General features: G+C 42.1%; 2 protein-coding genes across 4 annotated transcripts in view; both read left to right on the top strand.

The window, feature by feature from the left end:
• ATG10 (autophagy related 10) overlaps positions 1-19,911 on the top strand; it is a 146,744-nt gene that overhangs the window by 94,248 nt on the left and 32,585 nt on the right. For all 3 annotated transcript variants that reach the window (XM_077817143.1, XM_077817141.1, XM_077817142.1), the window contains exon 5: positions 13,889-13,986. In XM_077817143.1, coding sequence (XP_077673269.1) covers positions 13,889-13,986 — 98 coding nt within the window. The remainder of the gene's footprint in view (positions 1-13,888; positions 13,987-19,911) is intronic.
• Positions 1,622-7,988, top strand: LOC144265020 (zinc finger and SCAN domain-containing protein 32-like). Its single transcript, XM_077817140.1, has 2 exons — positions 1,622-6,807; positions 7,393-7,988. Exons 1-2 carry the CDS (start codon positions 6,123-6,125, stop codon positions 7,476-7,478), a joined length of 771 nt encoding a protein of 256 aa, XP_077673266.1. The 5' UTR covers positions 1,622-6,122; the 3' UTR covers positions 7,479-7,988.

The following is a 19,911-nucleotide window of genomic DNA, read 5'->3' on the forward strand; positions in this document are numbered from 1 at the left end:
TAACAGTATACCTTCTCTGTGCAAGAGAATGGTGATGCTGCAGGTAGAGGAAACAGTATTTCTATAGTACTGTACTTTCATATAATTAGTATTCACTATAAGCAGTTAATCACCAGAGAAGAGCTCCCAGAGACAAAACAAGTTGTTTAGCTTGTCAGCATCAGGGAATCGGAGGTGTTGAAACATGACTCCTTATAGCTGGAAGTGGATGTTACAGAAGCTGGTGGATGAGCTAATGCACAATCCTAGTATTATGTACCAACAGCTCCCCTTGCAGTACAGAACTGTAATTGTTCCTACAAGTATAATTAGGTTTTTAACACACTTCTTGGGAATCTTTCACAGTGGAAACTTATGGGTTTTTTTGAGAATTTCTGGAGTCATCTGGAGTCTCTTTAGATCCTTATTAACATTTTTCTTTTGGTGTCTGGCTTGAAGAGAGGAGGATACAAATACTGGCATCCAACTCTTTTTTTCCAGAAGCGTATTCAATTAGTACTACATCTCTTATTTTCATTCTGTATAGCATAGTTTTTTTAATATTGGAAATCCTTCCTTTGATACAGATTATCTACTTACTGCCTGGTTAGTGCTATCCAAAACCCCCAATGTGACGTTTTTCAGAATATACAGATCACTATTTATGACAGACATCTGAGCAAGCTTTCTGCTTTGCCTTGTCTGGTCCCCACCTGAAAACAAGCCCAGACAATGTACTGAGATTTTTGCCTTTTCATTATGATGCTACTATTCTTCCCTTGATAACCCTTTGCCCCTTTTTCTTCTGAGAGCCACTATTGTTCAGCTCTTCTGTTTGCTGAGTGGGTGGGAGAACACCCCACACTCAGACCTACATCAGCGTCACTCTGTAAATTATTATTGCGTCTAGATTAGGTGGTGGGAGCAGTTCTTTCCCACTCTCTCTCTCCCCTGTGTGGTCCAAAGTTCTCCATACCCAGGGCTACAGGGACCCTAAATCTGGAAACAGGATCATGTTATTAGGCCAGTTCACTTTTTTTTAATTTAATTTTTAACTTGCAAAAATTTAAATGTAAATTTTTTCTTAACAAACCTAAAATCTTGGAGTTTGAAATATTTTGGAACTTCCCTTGTGTTAGAATCATTGTTAGAAAATTATTTTCTCTCCTCTGGGGTTCCCCGGGAGACTTCATTTCTCCCCTTTTTGGTATAGTACATCCCAAATATCCTGCATTGCTAGGATTCTCTGGAGTAGGTGGGCTGTGCATGGTTTCCATTGAAGCCTGCCTGTATCTCCCTTTACATTAATGAGGGTGGGTTGCAAGAGATAAATGTGAGCTGAATCCCTTCTAGGGGCTTTGATCATTATGCTCCCACAGCAAAAGGCTAAACTAAAATCCCAAACTCGGATTCCACACTGCAATGTGTAAAGCGGCCATTAGACCTGTAGGCCAGCCTAGGAAATAATAATTCCTCTGTTCAACCAGACTAAATAGCTTTGTATATTTTACAATATTCATGAGCACTTCCTTACATTGTCTGTTATAAAAATGATTGGTGCCAACACACCCAAGTCTGCACCCTTCCAGGCACACTATTTAAAAAAACTGTTCTAGAACAATTAAATCCTTCATTTCTCCTGTTGTATAAGAGTCCAGCTTGAGTGGAGTTACTCAGTCAGTCTTTGGCTGCACACTTAAGGGAAAAAAAGGCTCCCCAAGAGATTGCTCCTGGTACTTTTCCACTAAGATGCTCAGTTGTTCTTGGATGGCAACTTTGAGAGCCCCATGGTCAGTGGCAACATCTTTGTCAGGCTTTAATTCGCATGTACAAGAAGAGCGAATGAGCAGCAGACATTAATGGCTGATTCTCCCTTCAGTGTATTCCACAGGGTCATAGTTGTTCTGAATCCTCTTCCAAACTTTATAACTACCAGAAACTGACTGTCTCTTGGAATTCTTCCTGAAACCTCCTCCTTACCCAGGGAAAATTAAACTACATTACCCTACATGTCAGAAGGACTTTGAACTTGAATTTTCATAGAATGAAAACATTTAGGGAAGATATGTATACTTTTTGTAGACTTTGAGGGTCAATTTACAGGAAAGACCTCTATGCCTTAGTGAGGGCAAAGACTTCATCTGCGAATAATGACTAAATGTGATGCCTGATGCCCTTGTTCTAACAGATATGTTAGAAGCATCGTATAGCACAAGGAGAAAGTTCTTAGGCATCACATTTAGTCATTAGTCCCTCTGAAACAGTCCTTCAGTGACTCCTGTTGCTCCTCAGGCAAAAGGTCCAGCAGTGAAAGCGTCCGTTCCCAAGTATGAAACTGTTATAGAACCATTTCAGCTTCTTAGCAGGAGACATCCCTGGAGTCCCAGAGGAATATACTATCCTCCCTCCAAATTCAACCTTCTTCATGCCTTTTTCCAAAGTCCTTCATCTTTTCCCTAGCAGCTGAGACTACCAAAGATCCAAGAATAGGATAGCTGAAGAAATACAGGAATCCTTGTTGAAGTATTTGATGTAGCCTATTAGATTTCATTGAGACAGCTGGTGTAAGCAATCAGCCTTCTTCGATGCTGGCATGAACCAGAAGTCCTGGGCTGGGTCTAGTAACCCTGCATTAATCAGAAGAGTAACTTTCCATTACCTTTAGCCTTCAAGATGCCAAAGAGGTGATGTATTTTTATGGACTGTAATGGTCTCTGTCTCCAAGGAATCTTCTATACATTTCAACAGCTCCTGAAGCTGTTCATAATCTTGTGGTAATACAGATGTAGTGTGTGGACATGGTTATCACTCCTGATCTTCAGGAAAAGAATGATGCAAGTCACCCACCACCTCTTCCTCCTCACAACCAGAGGAGGAGTCAAAAATGCTGGCTAGAGGTGAAAAAGGAGAACTGATGGAGATGTGATAGATATGGCTGTGTTCTGCCACATTCTTGGGAGACCTTATTGAATTAAGTTTAAGTATCTTTTGGGTCCATTGTACTAAATGAATAGCTTATGTATTATTGTGGGCTGGGACTGTATGTAATCTCTCCTGGCGGAAGATGTGATGTGAGGCATGGTAGTTCAAAGGCCTATATTGAAAATGTGCCAGACAAGAATGGACATTTTGGACAATAAGTGTGAAGTGGATTTCCTGGGGAACACCAGGGAGAGGTTAATGCAAATTCCTCACCTCTAGTTATGCAAAAATCCAGCCTTCCGAAACTATGCCCTGCGGAGAGTGTTTTTGTCTGCTGATTACCTGATCCTGGAGATTGGAAATCAAAGGCCCAAGCCATATAGAGAAATGGCTGAACTGCCCACCCTGAGTTCTAGTTCTGAATCTAAGGCAGTTATGAACTTCTAATCGTGAGGAGAACCCAGTTGTAGGTTTTGAAAGACTGACCCCTACCAGAACCCTGGGTTGGAGTCAAGGTGACCTCTGATAAGCTTTTTAGAATTCATGTAGGTTCTTTTATTGTTTTTAATATGTTTTCTTGGTAATGCTTTCACCTTTAGAATAAATATGCTTACTTATAAAGAGCTGCATGGTAACTTATAATTGCTGGCATTTATGTTGTTCATAGCCTTTGAAGAGAAAGCAAAGCGCAAATGCTGGCCTCTTCAAGCAGCCTGGCTTGCTAAGAATATCACATTATAAGGCAGGGAGCTGCGCAGCCTTTAAAACTTCAGTCAGGAGGGAGATTTACGCAAGTCTCCGCCCAAGAGAGGGGACAGCTGGGAGCCAGAAGCCTTTAAGTAGGTGCCCTGAAGGGACCATGAAGGGGGATTACAGGTGCATCTATCCTGAAACTCTGACAGTAATGTAGTGGAAATTGCACTCTAACTCTCTTAGGAACTTCTGGTTTGTAAGGCCACTATCATAAGGCAAGCTTAGAACTGTAGAACTAGAAGGGACATCGAGAGGTCTTTGAGTCCAGTCCCCAGCACACAAGGCAGGATTAAGTATTATCTAGACCATCCCTGAAAGGTGTTTGTCTAACCTGCTCTTAAAAATTTCCAGTGATGGAGATTCCACAACCTCCCTAGGCAATTTATTCCAGTGCTTAACCACCCTGACAGGAAGTTTTTCCTAATGTCCAACCTGGTGCTGACTGTGGGCCTGAGGTGTAAAATACTTGGGGCACTGAACACCAGTCAGGTAGTGAGCCTTCCTGAGACAACACACATCAGTTCTGAGAACAGGGCCTTGTTCTCTGGTTCTTTAAGAGACAACTTAGCCATGATGCTCCTGGTGCCAAGCGTGCGGTCAAACTAAGCCAAACGAGAAAACAAAACTTTAACTAGAAGTCTAATAAATTAAAACCCTCAATTAACTAAACTACAAGAAAAAAACATATGATAGAAACTTGGGAGAACCCCAGTACAGCTCTCTGGGAATGGAGCCAAGATTTTTATATCTGCAGCAACCTTTCTAACTGTAGAAAGGAAGAAACTAAAGCAGTTGGAACTGTACAGCCCTTACATAATCTTGGCTCCAAACATTTGGTGCCAAGGAAGGGTGCTCTCTACTGCTTTCTGGATGTTCCTGAATCTTTCTGGCATCGGGGTGCATAACCTACTTTGGAATATGGAAAAACATTTCTCAGAGAAATTTGATCATACCCATTTCACAGAGAGGTAAAACGTGAAGGTCTGAGGCTCTGATTAATAAGGCCTCCATCCTAAGAAAAGTTTGGTGCCAATTGCTGCTGCTTGTGTCTATCTAGATTCGTATACCTGGTCTGGTGAATTGACTTGTCCAAGGCCATATACTGTCATAAGTTAGTGGCAGTGACAGGAGTAGTATTCAGGAGTTCCTGACTCCCACCTCTTTGCTCATTCCTCTTTTAGACCGCTAAAAAAAAAATCAAACATTTCCTGGTTGGGCATTTCCCTAGACAACTTTCCCATTTTCCTCTGGGTAGGTGTCAGAGTCTACATTCAGTCTCCATTGTTGCGCATGTATTGGTTCGTGCTTCTTTAGCAGTAACTCTCATGTGCTCCAGGTTCTGAACCAAAATCTTGGAGTTTTTTAAAACTCTAAATTCATGATATATCATGTGCTGGCTTTTTGACTTTAATGGCACCTATGTTTTGTCAAGGCACAGTAAATCTTGTATGACGCACAGGAGAAGTAATGATGTATGAAACACTTTTCATTTCACTATGTGACATTGTATGCAGATTATTTAATGAACTAATTCACAAATAATTTATATATAAACTACAAATTTCTACTTGTGGTCAATGCACCCTGCTCAAACCAAAGGTGGGGATAGGACATGGAGCTGCACAAAACTTGGCAGCAGTGGCAGGGCTGGATAGGTGGGTGCATGCTGGAGGACCCTAAGGCCAACTCTGGGCCCTTCACCTTCTCTCCCTTCCACTTCCCTGTGTTTGCTGCTCTGGCTGCCATCACCTCCTCTTTATGGCTACACCTCCCCTGCTCCGATCCAGCAGTAGGAATAGGGACACAAGAGGCAAAGGTGCCACACTGTCCCTTGTGGTTAGCAGCAACAATTACAGACTACTTCCGCTGCCCAGTTGGCTGTGTGAGAGCTAGCTAGGCAGCAGGAATGTGTGATAAGGCTGCTAAATGTATGAACGTCAGCAGCCATAGGGCCTGGGGGACTTGGAGCGTCCACATAATATAGATGTGTGTTTTGTACAAAATTGTGTGCATTTGCTTTAGGTAAAAGGCATGTAAAGCTAGTATAGCAAAAACAAGCAAATAAAAATAACTCGAAACAATTGACCAAGTGCACGCAAACTAGTGAACTTCCCAACACAAAACACTCCTCTAGCCAAATGTATTGCTAGGAGTTGATTTCTGCTATTTACCACTCTTACCACCGTCACTGAAAAAATAAGCCTTGGTCTACACTAGGAGTTGAGGTCGAATTTAGCAGCATTAAATCGATTTAACCCTGCACCCGTCCACACGACGAAGCCCTTTTTTTCGACTTAAAGGGCTCTTAAAATCGATTTCCTTACTCCACCCCGACAAGGGGATTAGCACTGAAATCGGCCTTGCCGGGTCGAATTTGGGGTACTGTGGACACAATTCGACGGTATTGGCCTCCGGGAGCTATCCCAGAGTGCTCATTGTGACTGCTCTGGACAGCAATCTCAACTCAGATGCACTGGCCAGGTAGACAGGAAAAGGCCCACGAACTTTTGAATTTCAATTTCCTATTTGGCCAGCATGGCAAGCTGCAGGTGAGTGGAGAGCTCATCAGCAGAGGTGACCATGCAGAGCTCATCAGCAGAGGTGACCATGATGGAGTCCCAGAATCGCAAAAGAGCTCCAGCATGGACTGTACGGGATCTGATCGCTGTATGGGGAGAGAAATCCGTGCTATCAGAACTACGTTCCAGTTTTCGAAATGCCAAAACATTGTCAAAATCTCCCAGGGCATGAAGGACAGAGGCCATAACAGGGACCCGAAGCAGTGCCGTGTGAAACTTAAGGATCTGAGGCAAGCCTACCAGAAAACCAGAGAGGCAAACGGCCGCTCCGGGTCAGAGCCCCAAACATGCCGCTTCTATGATGAGCTGCATGCCATTTTAGGGGGTTCAGCCACCACTACCCCAGCCGTGTTGTTTGACTCCTTCAATGGAGATGGAGGCAACACAGAAGCAGGTTTTGGGGACGAGGAAGATGATGATGATGGTGAAGTTGTAGATAGCTCACAGCAAGCAAGCGGAGAAACTGGTTTTCCCGACAGCCAGGAACTGTTTCTCACCCTGGACCTGGAGCCACTACTCCCTGAACCCACCCAAGGCTGCCTCCCAGATCTGCCAGGCAGAGAAGGGACGTCTGGTGAGTGTACCTTTTAAAATACTATACAAAAAAAAACCAAGCATGTTTAATGATTAATTTGCCCTGGCATTCGTGGCTCTCCTGGATGTACTCACAAAGCCTTTGCAAAAGGTTTCTGGGGAGGGCAGCCTTATTCCATCCACCATGGTAGGACACTTTACCACTCCAGGCCAGTAGCACGTACTCGGGAATCACTGTAGAACAAAGCATGGCAGTGTGTGTTTGCTGGCATTCAAACAACATCCGTTCTTTATCTCTCTGTGTTATCCTCAGGAGAGTGATATCATTCATGGTCACCTGGTTGAAATAGGGTGCTTTTCTTCAGGGGACATTCAGAGGTGCACGTTCCTGCTGGGCTGTTTTCCTGTAGCTGAACAGAAATGTTCCCCGCTGTTAGCCACGGGGAGAGGGGAGGGATGAGGGGCTAGCCACACAGCGTGGGGAGGCAAAATGCGACCTTGTAACGAAAGCACATGTGCTATGTATGTAATGTTAACAGCAAGGTTTACCGTGAAAGAGTGTAGCCATTGTTCTATAAAATGTGTCTTTTTAAAATACCACTGTCCCTTTTTTTTTCTCCACCAGCTGCATGTGTTTCAAGGATCACAGGATCTTCTCCTTCCCAGAGGCTAGCGAAGATTAGAAGGCGAAAAAAACGCACTCGCGATTAAATGTTCTCTGAGCTCATGCTGTCCTCCCACACTGACAGAGCACAGACGAATGCATCGAGGCAGACAATGTCAGAGTGCAGGAAAGCACAAAATGACCGGGAGGAGAGATGGTGGGATGAAGAGAGGGCTGAAACTGAAAGGTGGTGGCAGCGTGATGAGAGGAGGCAGGATTCAATACTGAGGCTGCTGGAGGATCAAACTAATATGCTCCAGCATATGGTTGAGCTGCAGGAAAGGCAGCTGGAGCACAGACCGCTGCTACAGCCCCTGTGTAACCAACCGTCCTCCTCCCCAAGTTCCATAGCCTCTTCACCCAGACGCCCAAGAACGCGGTGGGGGGCCTCCAGCCACCCAGCCACTCCATCCCAGAGGATTGCCCAAGCAACAGAAGGCTGGCATTCAATAAGTTTTAAAGTTTTAAACTTTTAAAGTGCTGTGTGGCCTTGTCCTTCCCTCCTCCACCACCCCTCCTGGGCTACCTTCGTAGTTATCCTCCTATTTATGTGATGAATTAATAAAGAATGCATGAATGTGAAGCAACAATGACTTAATTGCCTCTGCAAGCGGTGATCGAAGGGAGGAGAGGAGGGTGGTTAGCTTACAGGGAAGTAGAGTGAACCAAGGGGCGGGGGGTTTCATCAAGGAGAAACAAACAGAACTTTCACACCGTAGCCTGTCCAGTCATGATTTTCAAAGCTTCTCTGATGTACACTGCGCCCTCCTGTGCTCTTCTGACTGCCCTGGTGTCTGGCCAGGTGATTTGCCTCAACCTCCCACCCTGCCATAAACGTCTCCCCCTTACTCTCACAGATATTGTGGAGCGCACAGCAAGCAGTAATAACAGTGGGAATATTGGTTTCGGTGAGGTCTACCCGAGTCAGTAAATTGCACCAGCGCGCTTTTAAACATCCAAATGCACATTCTACCACCATTCTGCACTTGCTCAGCCTGTAGTTGAACAGCTCCTGACTACTGTCCAGGCTGCCTGTGTACGGCTTCATGAGCCATGGCATTAAGGGGTAGGCTGGGTCCCCAAGGATAACTATAGGCATTTCAACATCCCCAATGGTTATTTTCTGGCCTGGGAATAAAGTCCCTTCCTGCAGCTTTTGAAACAGACCGGAGTTCCTGAAAATGTGAGCGTCATGTACCTTTCCCGGCCATCCCAGGTAAATGTTGGTGAAACATCCCTTGTGATCCACCAGTGCTTGCAGCGCTATTGAAAAGTACCCCTTGCGGTTTATGTACTTGCCGGCTTGGTGCTCCGGTGCCAAGACAGGGATATGGGTTCCGTCTATGGCCCCACCACAGTTAGGGAATCCCATTGCAGCAAAGCCATCCACTATGACCTGCACATTTCCCAGGGTCACTACCCTTGATATTAGCAGATCTTTGATTGCATTGGCTACTTGCATCACAGCAGCCCCCACAGTAGATTTGCCCACTCCAAATTGATTCCCGATTGACCGGTAGCTGTCTGGCGTTGCAAGCTTCCACAGGGCTATTGCCACTCGCTTCTGAACTGTGAGGGCTGCTCTCATCTTGGTATTCTTGCGCCTCAGGGCAGGGGAAAGCAAGTGTCAAAGTTCCATGAAAGTGCCCTTATGCATGCAAAAGTTTCGCAGCCACTGGGAATTGTCCCAGACCTGCAACACTATGCGGTCCCACCAATCTGTGCTTGTTTCCCAAGCCCAGAATCAGTATTCCACTGCATGAACCTGCCCCATTAGCACCATGATGCCCACATTGCCAGGGCCCGTGCTTTGAGAGAAGTCTGTGTCCATGTCCTCATCACTCTCGTCACCGCGCTGACATCGCCTAACTTGCCCAGTTTCGCTTTGCCAGGTTCTGGTGCTGCATATACCGCTGGATAATGCGTGATGTTTAATGTGCTCCTAATTGCCAAAGTGATCTGAGCGGGCTCCATGCTTGCCATGGTATGGCGTCTGCACAGAAAAAAGGCGCGGAACGATTGTCTGCCATTGCTCTGACGGAGGGAGGGGCGACTGACGACATGGCTCACAGGGTTGGCTTACAGGGAATTAAAATCAACAAAAGGGATGGCTTTGCAAGAAACAGAATGGCCTCCTCAAGGATAGAACTCCAAACCTCAAGGATAGAACTCAAAACTGGGTTTAGCAGGCCGTTGATTTCACGGAGGGAGGGAGGAGAAAATTAATAGAAAACAGATCTGGTCTATTTCTTGTTTTGATCCACTTCATCTATCTTTATACATCTTGCTGGCAGCAGACTGTGCAGTACAACCGCTAGCCATTGTCATCTCCTGGGTGCTCGGCAGAAGACGGTGCAGTATGACTGCTGGCCATCGTCTTCTGCTGGCTGCAGATTAAAAGACTGAATCGCCATGAAACAAAACTTAAAAGGGAAATGACTTGGCTGAATCACTTCCATGTTTGCCCAGGCGCCCCTGACCTCATCGAGGTCGTTTAAAAGAGCACCGTGGACTACATCGATGACGGCTACCAGTCATACTGCAGTGTCTGCTGCCAAAAGGCAATAAACTGTTGCTGTGTAGCAATGCAGTACCGCGTCTGCCAGCACCCAGGAGACATACAGTGACGGTTAGCTGAGCGGGCTCCATGCTTGCCGTGGTGTGGCGTCTGCACAGGTAACTCAAGAAAAAAGGCGCAAAACGATTGTCTGCCCTTGCTTTCATGGAGGGAGGGAGGGAAGGGGGACATAACGATATGTACCCAGAACCACCCGCGACAAAGTTTTAGCCCCATCAGGCACTGGGATTTCTACCCAGAATTCAAATGGGTGGCGGAGACTGCGGGAATTGTGGGATAGCTACCCACAGTGCAATGCTCTGGAAGTCGATGGTTGCCTCGGTACTGTGGACACACTCCCCCGACTACATGCACTTAGAGCATTTGTGTGGGGACACACACAATCAACTGTATAAAAACGCTTTCTACAAAACTGACTTCTATAAATTCGACCTAATTTCGTAGTGTAGATATACCCTGATACTATAAACACCTTCCTCTGTCCCAAATTACGTTCTACCAGAACAATTCTCTGGTCAGTCATGCTGCATCCTCCCATAGTTTAGATATTTATGAGAGAAGATTGCCAGACTTTCAGGCACTAATTCTTCCCACTGACACAGCTGGTCCTCATATCCATTAAATGCTTGATAACCTGTTCCTTCTGACTGCCAGATCAAACAAGGGGAATCACCTGGCTGATTTAGGGCACCATTGAGAAGATGCCCTATCATTCAGCAGACCTTGACTGGTAAATTAAGGTAGGAGCTTATGGGGAAAACAATGGCTAGCTGCAGCTATGCCATCTTTATCAATTCCCAGACGAACTATATTAAAATGGAGTTAACGTTAAGAGTAATTTAGTGTAAAATACGTTACGGGGATGGTGTAATTGTTACAAAACAATGCAGGAAATTCAGACAAGGTTAAATGTAAATCAAAATATGTTAAGGTACAGAAATGCACAGTTTGGGCATTCAAATAGCCTTCACTCTGCCCAGTAGTGGTACCATGAAACAACCATATATGTTTATGATTGAAGTATTTTAGTGTTTGTTGTCCCAGAATAAACTTGGTGCTATGGGTAGTTTTTGAAAACAAATATTTAGAATTAATGGTAATTTTTACCATTAGTCTTCATTACTGAAAGTTTCTCCTTCCACATGTCCACTGTCTCTCTTATTATCAGTGGGACTGAGGCCACAGGCTTCCCTCAGTTAAGATGTCCTCTTTCAAAATAGCTACTGCCTCCAATTGTTCCTAGTGGTAATTCAGACAAAGTGGGGAAGACAATGGCCCCCTGCACTGTCAGCAGGCAGAGAGGAATATGGTAAGTGGAGGAAAATGGAGGAAGTGGCCATCTGTGCCCAAGGACAGCCTCTGGCTTCAGTCCCAGCAATAGGAGATGGCAGCTGTTTGAAAGAGAACAATTCTTGGCGGAATTATCTGAAGTAGAATGAAAAGGAGTACTTGTGGCATCTTAGAGACATGCCCCTCTGCCATGTACATTGGCCAAACTGGACAGTCTCTACGTAAAAGAATAAATGGACACAAATCAGACGTCAAGAACTATAATATTCAAAAAACAGTCCGAGTACACTTCAATCTCTCTGGTCACTCAATTACAGACCTAAAAGTCGCAATATTACAACAAAAAAACTTCAAAAACAGACTCCAGTGAGAGACTGCTGAATTGGAATTAATTTGCAAACTGGACACCATTGAATTAGGCTTGAATAAAGACTGGGAGTGGATGTGTCATTACACAAAGTAAAACTATTTCCGCAGGTTTATTTTTCCCCCTACTGTTCCTCACACGTTCTTGTCAACTTCTGGAAATGGCCCACCTTGATTATCACTACAAAAGGTTTTTTTTCTCTCCTGCTGGTAAAGCTTACCTTACCTGATCACTCTCATTACAGTGTATATGGTAACACCCATTGTTTCATGTTCTCTGTGTATATAAAATCCCCCTACTGTATTTTCCACTGCATGCATCCAATGAAGTGAGCTGTAGCTCACGAAAGCTTAAGCTCAGATAAATGTATTAGTCTCTAAGGTGCCACAAGTACTCCTTTTCTTTTTGTGGATACAGACTAACACAGCTGCTACTCTGAAACCTGAAGTAGAATGTTATTCTTTAGTCTCTGCTGAAGGAAAAACTTTCAGTTATGTAGAATAATGGCAAAGTATGACCATTAATCCTAAAAAATATTTTTCAAATGTGGTCTATACACAAGACTTCAGTGAGTTAATTATATGGGAAGCTTGAAGAGTCTGTTTTTTCATTACTGAGTTCTTTCAGGCTAAACCATGACTGACATCAGCTGCTAAATTTTTAAAAGGACACATTTTAAAATTAATTTTAATTCAGTTTAATTAATGGATTTGTAATTTGTCAAAAATGTATTCTGTAACTCAAAGATTAAGTGCTATAATTTTGGGAGGATATGCTGCATTTTTTTTATACATAAAGTGTTTGGCATCTTGCTTTAAGTGCAAAATTCAGCTAATTCTTAACTATGGATATTCGACTAGTGTTTCCATAATACTAAAGCAGAGTAAATCCATTTAGAATCAGAGTAATCTATTCAGTGATTTTGGGATCTCAAGGTGCTCAAGTATCACATTGAAGATTCACAGATACCAGGGTGGGAGTATAATATAGAAACCTAGATGTGCATTAAAGTCCTACACTAGTGTGTCACAAATCTAGGATATCCTAGATTTTGCATTTGTACCTTCAATTTGGCTGAAAGATGTGGAAAATAAGTTGCTATGGAGCCTTGTAATAGCTGCATAGAGGATGCGATTTAAGAGCATACATTAATCCTTCCAAAGTTAGAACAAATTTAAGAAGCATATATTAACAAACTTCTCTTTAATGTCAACTGTTGACCAACCTCACTGTAGTCTAATGCTCTGTCATCACAAGACAGAGGGTATGTTGGTCTGACAAGCCACATGTTCTTGAGGATGGCAAAGTATACTTACTGGATATGGTTAGCTCCTCAAATGATTAATTTGCCACATGTTTTGATGCTACTGGTGTATAGTGCGTATGTCAGAGTAGAATTTAGTACTGTTTTCTAAATATGTGCAGAAAATAAGATAAAAGAGAGGCTGTAAGTAGCTGGATTTTTACTTGTATCTAAACATGGCATTCAAATGTTAATTGGATGAATAAATCTTGTTCATTTTACAGACACGAAAATGTCAGTGGATTAGCACTATTTATCACAGGATAATGGTCTTCTGACTCCTGATAAATGCCAAGATGAAGCTACTTATTGGAAATAGATCAAAATATTCTATTGCTATTTGTCAAAAACAAATATTGAGATAAAATTGACATGCTTATTTTCAAAGTGGTTGACACTAATCTTATATCATAATTCTATTTTAACTCCACAAGTAACATACAGGACATAACAGTAAATACTGTATGAATACAGTAGGGAAAAAAGTCTGCAGAACACTAAGAAGTATTAACCTTTTGTTTATGTAATTTTGTTTCTCATTCATGATTTATTTGTATTTGTGAAATATTTGATAATAAAAATATTTTGCTCTTATATATCATTGGTTCAAGGAGCTCAGCTTTACAAAACATAATTTAGCCTCACAACTATCTTATAGTGTGTTAGCTAAATTATTCTCTCCATTTTACATGTAGGGAAACTGAGCAGCAGATAGTTTAAGGCATAATTTTAAGTGCACATACAGATCAGGATTTGAGCTGTGCTACTTGGGAATTACTGGCACAGAATTTGACCAGTTGTTTTTGCTGTTGTCATGTCTGTTTTGATCTTCAGATAATCAGTATTTTTCAGGTTTATATGAAGCATTCTATATATTTAATACAAGATCACCGTGAGAGTATTGTGTGTCTTTTTACAGATGGAAGACCTTTAACTCTAGATGAAATTTGGGAAGGTGTTCATGAATGCTACCGGGCTCGTCTACTGGAGGGGCCCTGGGACACCATTACACAACAGGTTAGATGCTACTGTTCTTTTACAGTATGGAATTCATTTACCAAGAGACTAGATAGCATTAGATTCACCGATTAAAATAGAAGAGGCTTTGTGTGTATTGTGCAGTGATTCACAGGTTGGCTACTAATTATGTTATCAAGAAGACTGAAGTGTAACTTTCTATTCAAAATAAACTAATAATTTGTAAAATTGAAGGACAAAGTTAGTTTGTTAGTCAAATAATCTGTTATTGCTGACTAATGTGTTTAAAAGTCAGTACTTAATTGAAGTCAGTGTTTTAAAAGAAAAAGTAGCTCAATACTATACGTGTTACTTGTTTTACTATCCTCTGTTAAAGGTGATCAAACCGCCTATATTTTAAATGGCATTAAAAGTCATTAGAATTAGTATTGTTCCAATACAGTTATGGTCTTTTCTCGAGAATCCAATAATTGCCCTCTAGAAAATGGTCTAGATTGTGCATGACAAGGATGGGCCTTGTGGTAAGGCTCTAAGCAGGACTCAGGAGATCTGGATTCAGTTTCTGGCTTTGCCACAGGCCTCCTATATAACCTTCAACATGTTATTTAGTGTCTGTATTATTGTAGAATCTCCATGTCTCAGTTCGCCACTGTAGAATTAGGAGAATACTACTTGCTACCTCATCCCCACCTCCGCCCCATCCTTTTGTCTATCTTGTCTATTTAAGTATAAACTCTTGAGGGCAAGGACTCTCTCTTACTCTGTGTTTGTACAGTGCCTAGCTCAGTGAAGCCCTGATCTCAGCTGGGGCCTCTAGATGCTATCATAATACAAGTAAAAAACAATAATGAATCACATTCATAAAAGATGCACAGGCATGGGAATTTGAACTATGTTCATGTTTGCACAGTCCCAAACTATTCTGATTCTTTGTATCACAGCAGTGCTTGGGAGACCCCAACTGAGATTGTATGTATGCTGTTTGTTGTGCACTTCTAGGTATTGCCTGTGAGTTTGCAAAATACAGCTGTTAATAAGTACCTGTAGTCAATGCATTAGTTAGTGGGACCTGTCCACTGCAGACTAAGGATGAGCAAATCAGAATTTAATAAAATCTGGTAGCAGATAACCTGGTCTTCTCCTGTGGATATCACAGTTCAAGCTGTAAATTCTCCTCATTTAAAGCTGGATAGTGACTAGTTCTGCATTGGGTGAGAACAGTGCAATTTGCCTTCCCTTACGCTTATTTGACAGAGCTAGGATCACCCTCAGTCCTTGCATTCCCAGTGCACAAGGACCTGAGGCTCTAATGCCAGCAACAGTGCTAGGAACCCCTTAGGGCTAGGCGTGGAACAGGCCCTTTCCTGTACTTTCCAACAGAGCTGTCCTGGCGTGTAGAATGAGTGCATGCTATAACCTGTATAAATGCGTAGCAGAAGCCTCTGCTGTGTGCACTCCATAAGCAATGTGCCTTCCTAGGTGCTGCACCTCTACACTTCCCCTACCCGTGGGCTGTTGCTTAAAGCCACAATCAAATCTTTTGTGAAAAGAACAGTGTATGCCACACCTACGGCTATATAGGAGGAGTAAATTGTAATAGAAATGTTTCTGAGAATAAAGGAAGTTTCAGTGATAGAATATGTATGTACTGTGTAAAATTAGAATAATGGAAGCCGTGACGGAGTAGGGAGTGGGGAGTATTGACCTGGGAATGTTGCGTGGGAGTTTTACTGGTACTGTCTGCATTGGTGCTGGATGGTGGTGGGATATCTGGTTGTGACTTCACCTGAGGGATGATATGTGAGCACGTAATCTGAGCCCAGGAGGGGGTCGGGGTCGGGGCCAGGGCCAGGTGACACCTTCTGCCCGGGAAACTGGACAAAGGCTGGAGGAGGAACCAGGGTGTGTGGCTGGGTGAGACTGCTGGAGGGGGTTGCAGTTTGGAGCTGGCTGGGGAAACGGAGGTAGGTCCAGCACCGGGGTCTGAGCTCCCTACCCCACAAGATGGATCAGACTGAGGGGTCCCGTTTTCTATATCTACAAGTTCTGTTTTGGACTGTGTTCCTGTCTAATAAACCTTCTGTTTTATTGGCTGGCTGAGAGTCAGGATGAATTGCAGGAAGTGGGAGGTGCAGGGCCCTGATTCCCTCACACTCTGTGACAGAAGCCAAAAGCAAAGATGATTTTTACCTGTAAAGGAGCAATGAAATAAAACTGCCTGGAGATATAGAACACCAAATGTTGTGCATGAAACATGCACATACACACAGGCTTGTGGTAACAGGCTTTTTGGCTGGTAAAATATGCTATGCATTGAAGCTAATGTCTTTGTGGCATCTTTCCAGGAATAATACACTACATCTTAGTCCAATGTCAAGAGCCAACTTAAATATCAGGGGAAACCATTTTGCAAAACAGAGACAGTTATAGCAGCAAGATATTAATTGAATATAATACTAAGGTGATTTCCTATGAAATAGGGAAATTGCAGAATGAGTTTAACTCTCTTTTCAGGAATAATACAGACTATGGGCCTCAAGGTGATGGCTCAAGGGAATTCAGACATCAGTGTGATACCGGGATTGCTGGCAATTAGGGGCTAAGCCCCACCAATAAGACTATTAATTGTTTTGGATATATATTTTAATAGTTTTATACTTCCATTAATTTTCTGTGCAATATGTTCTCCCTAAGGCTGAGTTTGCCACTGGTTTAAGACTGGAATTCCATTGAATTCAGCATGGTTGCACCACTTCACAGAAGTAATGAACTTGGTTCAAAGTCTCCAGCTGCACCCTGGTTGTGAAATGGGGTACTGATCCTGCTGAGTCCCTCCTTTCTGTGTATGGCTATGAGTGAGAGCCTGCAGGAAGAGCAGATTTCTATGTGTGGTGGTGTTAATTTTAGATTAATCCAGAGAGAAGCTGAGTGTTGAGGGCTCATTAACACATTATTCAACCTCCTTTGGTCTGATTGAAAAACAATGGGAGTCAAGTGGGAGGGAAGGAACCAGGGCAGTTAGTGGTGTTGCCAACACTATCACATCTTTTTAGTGCCAGCTACCTCCGCTGTAACAAACATTTCCCCTTGTAAAACTGGGAGATAGGTATGCCAGACCAAATATAAAAAACTACCATACAAATAAGACTATTCACAAAGGAATTGCAGAAGGTAATAAACATACTAAGCAATTGCCTGCTAGTCTTAACACCAAAACAAGAGCTAGGACTACAAGAAAGTCTTTTCTGGATCTGAGAGTTGAACCGACATGCACCCTTCCCTGTCTCCTGTCTGCTTATCTGGGCTGACACACTTGGTCACATGAGATAGATTTAACTAGTTAGGGACACAGTTCACTTGGTGGATGTCATATGCTATCTCACCAAATCAAACTCAAAACTCTCAATATGCCATGAACAGCAATCAGAGAAAGTTCATGGTACTTAGATAAATCAGAACAAGTTCTATGAACCATTCACCATTCCAACATGAACAAAATTTGAGCAAATCACAGCTGGTTCACAATGCTATTTGAATTCAAACTAGGGCTAATTTTGATATTTTGGATTCAGTAGTTGATATACTACTAGTAGTAGGAAGTCATATCAAGCTTCATTTGTTTTACATATTTAGGATTCAGCTCCATTTTAAGAAACTGGGGCTTGTATTCTAGGAGTCTTAAAAAATCTTGCTGCTATACTTTGCACATATGTGATGCAATGTCAGTGATTTACAAGCTGTGTGATTAAATGCAGGCATATATCTGAAACCAGCACCCGAGATATGAATCAGGCCTGTAAGAGTATAGCTGTAATGACTAGGATGTTGGAGCATATGGTTAAGGTAACCTTTAAACTAATTTCAGTTACTTTAGATTCATTATGGGAAGTCATGTTCACTTGCTGAGGAATTATCTTGAAATATTTTTATTGACTAGCCTGTTTTTTATTGCATATTCATAAATAAATTAGCTCGATAAGTTGCATCGTGGTTTATAATGATAGTTGATAAACTGTGATGATTTAATTGCACTTCCTCTCGTAATAATCTTTAAATCTGCCATCTGAAGTTCCAGTGATTGGCTTTCTTCCGTACTAAATCTCCCTGGAATTTTCAGTCATCCCTTTTCTACATCACCCGATAAGTTGCTTTAACTGCTCCCGTTTTAAATAATACAAATCAATTATACAAACACACAGCTGTTTAACGAAACTTCTAAATGTTGCTACAGGTCTCTGTGGGTATTTCCTGATGGCTCATAATGACATCAATTTAGCACACCTGGTAAGATCTGTGTGAATTGGAAGTGACTTAATGTGGCAATGACAAGAAAATTAAGTAGTATTTATGGATTACTGATGCTTTTTCAGAATTGTTGCCAACTCTAATTTTGGCTTCTGTTAAAGTCAGTAATGGAGGTGCAGACATCACATGATTACGTCCTAAAAAGTTTAGTGTTAATTTGTTGAGTGTTTTCACGGGTATCTTATACCAGTATTTCCCACCAGTTCTTATATTTCAGGAAATAGTCCCTTCTCATCTTTATTAGAATTAGTGGATTCTTGAAATCCATTCCTTCCTGGAAGCTCAGCGTCTCCAAACATAATTCCATTGTACTTATCTTGAGCTGTAAGCAAACAAAGCTTTCCTCAGCTCTATCGCAACTGAATTCTCTTTCTGAGTTTAAACCAGAACAGAATCCCAGACCTGCTTTCTGATGTGTAACCATTCTTGACAATGTTACAGCGTCATCCTTCGGAATCCCAAATCTGCAGATTTTCATTCCATCACAGAGGAATGTTCCTTTGTCCTACATTTTGTTTCTTCTAGCATTATTGTTGTTTAAAATGAATTGTTAAATCCGTTAGTTATATTCCCAGTTTGAGAGGTACCATGGGGATTAATACTAAATCAGTCTTACTTAACATCTTTATTGATAAAGTGGAAGAGAATAAACAGTATGTCTGTGACACTGACGGATATGCTAACTTGGGAGGAGCTGTAAATATAGCAAGAACAGAGAAATAATACAAAGGGTCCTGGAGAGATTAGAAATATTAGCAGAAGGTAACAAAATGAGACTCAACCTGAAAAAATGCAAGCTAATACAACTGGGGGGAAAATAATCTAAAAAACATTTTCAATGGAGCTTAAAAACAGTGATAAAGAAAAAAGACCATAATGGTGATAGATGGCTGGAAAAGACACACCCATTTGACATTGCGATATTCAATAAAAAAAGCCAGTGCAGTTTTGGGTAGATACACAGAGACTAGGGCTGTCAAACAATTAAGAAAATTAATCCCAATTAATCATGAGATTAAAAAAATAATTGTGATTAATCACAGTTTTAATCACACTGTTAAACAATAATTAGAATACCTTGTATTTAAATATTTGTGGATGTTTTCAAGTACAACACGCAATACAAAATGTACAGTGCACCCTTTATTTTTATTACAAATATTTGCACTGTAAAAAAAGACAAGAAAATAGTATTCAATTCACCCCATACAAGTACTGCAGTGCAGTCTCTTTATTGTGAAAGTGCAACTTACAAATGTAGAATTTTTTTTCATAACTGCACTCAAAAATAAAACAATATAAAACTACAAGTCCAGTCAGTCCTACTTCTTGTTCAGCCAATCGCTAAGACAAACAAGTTTATTTACATGTATGGGAAATAATGCTGCCCGCTTCATAGAATCATAGAGTCTCAGGGTTGGAAGGGACCTCAGGAAGTCATCTAGTCCAACCCCCTGCTCAAAGCAGGACCAATCCCCAACTAAATCATCCCAGCCAGGGCTTTGTCAAGCCTGACCTTGAAAACTTCTAAGGAAGGAGATTCCACCACCTCCCTAGTTAACCCATTCCAGTGCTTCACTACACTCCTAGTGAAAAAGTTTTTCCTAACAGCCAACCTAAACCTCCCCCACTGCAGCTTGAGACCATTACTCCTTGTTC

Source organism: Eretmochelys imbricata, chromosome 5, assembly GCF_965152235.1.
Source record: "Eretmochelys imbricata isolate rEreImb1 chromosome 5, rEreImb1.hap1, whole genome shotgun sequence".
Taxonomy (NCBI): domain Eukaryota; kingdom Metazoa; phylum Chordata; order Testudines; family Cheloniidae; genus Eretmochelys; species Eretmochelys imbricata.